Source organism: Paramormyrops kingsleyae, chromosome 3, assembly GCF_048594095.1.
Source record: "Paramormyrops kingsleyae isolate MSU_618 chromosome 3, PKINGS_0.4, whole genome shotgun sequence".
Taxonomy (NCBI): Eukaryota; Metazoa; Chordata; class Actinopteri; order Osteoglossiformes; family Mormyridae; genus Paramormyrops; species Paramormyrops kingsleyae.
The window spans coordinates 28,247,837-28,253,499 of NC_132799.1; the positions used below are offsets into that span (position 1 = coordinate 28,247,837).

The 5,663-nt window shown below is 43.7% G+C and overlaps 1 protein-coding gene across 1 annotated transcript; it reads left to right on the top strand.

Moving 5' to 3' along the window:
- The first annotated feature begins 474 nt into the window (after positions 1-474).
- Positions 475-5,453, top strand: LOC111844295 (potassium voltage-gated channel subfamily A member 1-like). Its single transcript, XM_072710049.1, has 2 exons — positions 475-4,562; positions 5,318-5,453. Exon 1 carries the CDS (start codon positions 962-964, stop codon positions 2,435-2,437), a length of 1,476 nt encoding a protein of 491 aa, XP_072566150.1. The 5' UTR covers positions 475-961; the 3' UTR covers positions 2,438-4,562; positions 5,318-5,453.
- The last annotated feature ends 210 nt before the right edge of the window (positions 5,454-5,663 follow it).

Sequence of the window (5,663 nt, forward strand, 5' to 3'; positions counted from 1 at the left end):
GGCTACCTTGAGCGTCCGTATTTTACCTGCATCACTTAGGGAAAAGCTCTCAAATTCTGCTGATGCGGCATCGCCGAGAAATGGACGCTTAATGTATTCAGCACTTTGAATCACACCATTATGATGCTTCGCGTGAGGCATACAGTGCAGATCCCCCCGCAGCGAAGCCAGGCCAGCGGATTCGCTGTTTTAGACCATCTCTGCTCTACCTACTCCTAGGGTTTTTTTCCCCCCAAGCACGATCACATATTGCCGGACAGAATATAAGAATAGTTGCAGGTTAGCCCCCATTAAAACGATAAGACGAGACGGAAAACATGCGAATTAACACTCTAGACAAGTTCACACGATGCAGGGAAAATTAATTAAGCCATTGGCGTGTAGAAACTAACCAAAGTGCTGCACCTGTCATTTGACAGCAGTGATAGCCTACCTGAAAACTTTGAGCACACTAATGAATAGGTATAAATGCAAGACGGGTTAATTATACATGTATTAAAAACAATCTTTCTATTAGCGAATCAATGTTCTAATAACCTGGAGATTTAGGCATCGGAGGGATTTAGTGTGAATACTGTCTAAGGGCGGTGCAGACAAACTTTAAATTTTCCTCATGTTCAGAAATAAGGGTTTTCAAATGCATTCATTATTAATTTTTTTTACAGCTGCCTATTGAGCCGCTTACGTTGTGCTGGAGTAGTTAGCTATACAGAAAAAAGAGGGAGGAGATTGCTGAGCTGGCAGGCGTCTCCTTCATCCGACAGCTTCTTTTTCCTTCCTGACGGTGTGACAAGAGCAATAGGAGCCGCTGCAGAGGGACGCGATGCAGAAGAAGAGGTGGCGCTTGGTGGCATAGCGATACATACGCGGTCAGATCGCCGCAGCTCCCAGGCGAGGGTCCAGCGAGAGGAGACGCGAAATTCCGCATCCCCTGCAGCACTGACGATCCAGCCCCACCAGGATGACAGTGGCGGCTGTGGAAAACTTGGACGAGTCCTCGGGTCTGCCCGAGCATCCGCAGGAGACGTTCGCCCAGGACCACAATGAGTACGAATGCTGCGAGAGGGTGGTCATCAACATCTCGGGCTTGCGCTTCGAGACTGAGCTCAAGACACTGGTCCAGTTCCCCGAGACTCTGCTGGGGAACCCCAAGAAGAGGATGCGCTACTTCGATCCCCTGCGAAACGAGTACTTCTTCGACAGGAACCGCACCTGTTTCGACGCGATCTTGTATTATTATCAGTCGGGCGGCAAGTTGAGAAGACCGGTCCATATTCCGCTGGACATGTTCGCGGATGAGATCAAGTTTTACGAACTTGGCTACGACGCCATGGAGAAATTCCGAGAGGAAGAGGGATACGAAAGGGAGAAAGAGCGCCCCTTGCCCGAAAAGGAATTTCAGCGCCAGCTCTGGCTCCTCTTCGAGCATCCCGAGAGCTCCAGCAGCGCCCGGGGAGTCGCTATAATATCGGTGTCGATCATTCTCATCTCCATCATCATATTTTGTTTAGAGACTTTGCCCGACTTGAAGACTGATCCCACGCACTACTTCCGAATCGTGGGCAACGTCACTTTATTTTACAAGCCAAACATACTGCTCAACCCATTCTTTATTGTGGAGACACTGTGCATCATTTGGTTCACTTTCGAACTGCTAGTGCGATTTTTCGCCTGTCCCAGCAAGCCGGCTTTCTTCCAGGATATAATGAACGTCATAGATGTCGTGTCCATCATCCCCTATTTCATAACTCTGGGTACCGAGTTGTCGGAAGGGGGGGGAGAAGTGGAAGACCTGAAAGATGATCAGGGGGGGTCCCTGGCCGTCCTCAGAGTGATTCGTTTGGTTAGGGTGTTCCGCATCTTTAAGCTGTCCAGACACTCCAAGGGTCTCCAGATTTTAGGGCAGACCCTCAAGGCCAGCATGCGCGAGCTGGGCCTGCTCATCTTCTTTCTCTTCATCGGTGTCGTCCTCTTCTCCAGCGCCGTCTACTTTGCAGAGGCGGAGGATAAGGAATCCCACTTCGCCAGCATTCCCGACGGCTTCTGGTGGGCGGTGGTATCCATGACCACTGTGGGCTATGGGGACATGTGCCCGGTGACCGTTGGGGGCAAGGTAGTGGGCTCCCTGTGCGCCATTGCTGGAGTACTAACGATCTCGCTGCCGGTGCCCGTGATCGTCTCCAACTTCAATTACTTCTACCACAAGGAGACCGAAGGGGAAGAAGAAGCGAAGCTCCTCAACATCAGCACCCAGAACATCTCGTCGGACGGCGAGTCCAGTCGCCGCGGCTCGTCCATCATCAGCAAGTCCGAATACATGGAGATCAACGAGGACATGAACAACAGCTTCGACAACTTCAGGGATATGAACCTGAGAACTGGAAACTGCACAGCGAACAAAAACGTCAATCAGAACAAGATTTTAACCGACGTCTAAAACTTAGATACAGCTTTATAGAATAATCCAGATCACCCAGCGTAATCAATCTAATATGAACGGCAGTGCAAGTATTAGGCAAAAAAGTCAATACATTAAAAAAACAAAAACGACATTTATATTAAAATGTGATTAAAATATAGAAATAATATATTAGATCTACACCATATGCAGGAGGGAGAGCTCTTGTCAGAGATGATGCGATCACTAAAATATGAAAAGAAAGCAGTCACAGCATCGTATCGATCCGAGTTGTGGACCTATAGGGGATGCTTTACTTAAGTGAAAAAAAGCGCGTCTCTTCTAACTAAAGGAAGGTGCATGAGGTAATAGTATCGGGAACACTAGGCCTACCGTATTAATACTGCAACTTCGCCAGGTAGGAACTTTGCCATATCCTTCGGTAATTTTAGCAGCAGTGACAGACAGTTCGCTCAAGTGAGTGTTACTCTCTACGTTGCAGTATTAGAAAGGTAGATGTTTCCTCATATAACTAGAAACTGTTTTTTAAACTGAAATTTCGCAAGTTATTGTTTAAATGGTTGATAAATTCCTTTAAAAAGTATTATTTAGAAAAGTGCTGAATGTCAGATCCCGAGTTTTGAATGCCATAGCATGTACAAATACTGAACAATTTGTGGTCTAACTAAGAGCAATGTATCCTGCTATATTTGATGCATGACGTCAGTATTAGAAGTTCGTGGTAACTGGGCAAATCGGGGGGACGTAATGGTTTTCCCAGTCGTGAAATAAGCATCTTTCTAAACTCATTTTATATTAACTACGAACCGATGCAGCATAACAATAAGAGTTAACATGGTTGTAGAAGCTTTTCGACACACATACTCTGTAGAACCATCCGCTTCTAGTTTGAACACCGTCAGCTCCTCGACGTTCACAAACCAATATATAAAAATATACAGGCAACGCACTCACCATATAACTGTTTCAGCTTTAAACCCATTCTAAAAGTAGGTATTGCGCAAAGGACACTCGTGAAAACATTTTTTTATCCAAAATTATAGTATAGTGCCTTTAAATTAAACACACTAGACCATTTTAAAAGTTTCCCTTGCTGACTAAATTCAGAGAAAAGCAGACAATCCTTATTAGCAAAATAACATACAATTATAATAATTCAGATTTAATGTACATCTTCAACTTCTACTCAACACTTTGCTCTTTGCTGCTCCTCGAATGTACGTCTCTCATGCATGTCACTGAGAGTCATAGCAGGTTATCTAAACCACGGATCTCTGTTGGACCACTTCGTTCTGAGCCCAAGATCCTTGGTCTCTGGATCCATGGTGCCTATATCTGTGATGATCTATCAAACAAGACCGACAAGAACTTTTCACACGTACCTGAAGTGGTTCAGAAGTGCATCAGTGATGCAAACTAACTTTTGACAATGTATTGTATCTTATTTTATTTTTTCTACTAGGTGCATATGAACTAGGTGTATTTATTTCAATTAACATGGGAGTAGCTTGAAAATCTATGCATAAATATATATATTTAAAAAGCACTGAGCCTGTTGCTCTGCATGCGAGCAAATTTAGCACTCCTGTTGGGGTGGGGCGATGAAATACTGCTGTAACATTTATTTAGCTTAATATTCAGCTAGCAAGGAGCACGAGCTGTGGTGAAGTGAGCTAATCTATAGTTACGTCTGCAATGAGGAAGATCCGCCACACGCTGAAAGACAGCCTAACAGCCTCCGAGAATTTACAGCTCAGCATTTTGTAAAAAGCTATTCTAACTAAAAAAAAAAGAAGAATGGATGAAAAAAGACTGCTTTCTACAACTAAAGACATGCCTTTCTACAAAAAATGTGTATCATTGGAGATCCATCCATCTGTACCCTGCTTGTCCAGAATAAGGATTGAAGGAGATTTGAAATAATACGTCAAGAGAAATATGAGCGTCAATTTTGGCCGTGAAGCTGTAATTATGAGACTGCGCCTGGGTTGGACAAGCCACGGTGCATCCGGGGAAGATTAAAAAAAAGGCATGCAGACAGAATTAATAAAGAAAAGTCATCAATTCAGCTTTAATATTGCTAAAGAAGCGAGAGGAACAATGCTGCTCTGCTTGAAATCAGAGATTCGCGCACAAATGTGTGGTAACTATATTCATATATATTTCTGAAAAGATGGTACTCTATAAGGTTAGGCGTGGTGGTCAAGCAGCCGAACACCTTTTTTCACTCAGCTGAGTGCCATGAACCAAAGACAAGTTCTAAATGAAAATGCAGATATCTATTTAACACTGCGTACTGTTCCTAAAAGTACCGCACATCTTATTTCAGCCGTTAAGCTGTTTACTGCAATACAAAAACTGTAGTGAGAAGTTCTGAGGCAATGCATTATTATATGTAATTATTTAAATTTACTTAAATTAATAACAGGAGACACCTACAGCAATCTAATCTGTACGCCAGACTGAGATCTTTAAAAAGCAGTTTCTGACCAATGTCACTGAAAGTTATCGAACTTTAAAAATCTAAAGTGCCATTTTGATGGGTCATCTGACTGCAAGTGACAAAGGTTGGGGCCACACTGTTGTACATTTAAAAAAAATCAAGGTACACATTAAGGGACATTAAGAGGCACGACGAGACTACGAAACAAAATATTGGCGCAATGATAGTTGATACAATCATATTTCTACGACAATAAATGTGAAGTACAATTAAACAGAGGTACCGTTACCCAAATGACAGAATATTTAATGGCTATTTTAAGTTATACGGAGAGAACTTGACCTCAGCCTGGCTCAGTAATTTTGGTACCTATAGATGTATTGCTCGTCTGGCTGCACTTCCAGTTGTAACTGGAAATACTTACCGTTCCTTTTTCCGTTTTCTTTTTCTTCTAGTTGCTAGTCTATGAGGGATGAGGTACATGAAAAAACAGTCTGATCTGTGACCAATGACCTATGCAAGGGTAATTGTTTCGTTTTCTGTATGATTTTGCCATGTATAGCACCCAGTTCAATAAATTTTTTAAAGATCTATGTTGTGGTTATGTCTGCATGGGGGGGGGGGGGGGTGGAATCTACCTCATACACCTTGACCTTATTGAAGTGCAAACGCTGGGATGCTCAAATAACAGACAGCATTGCATTATTGCTGCATGCCCAGCTTCGTGCTGCAGCTCCGCATGCGGCGGGGCAGCCGTGCAGTCAATGGGAATGTCATCAGCGCTGGGGCTTCCTCTCTGGG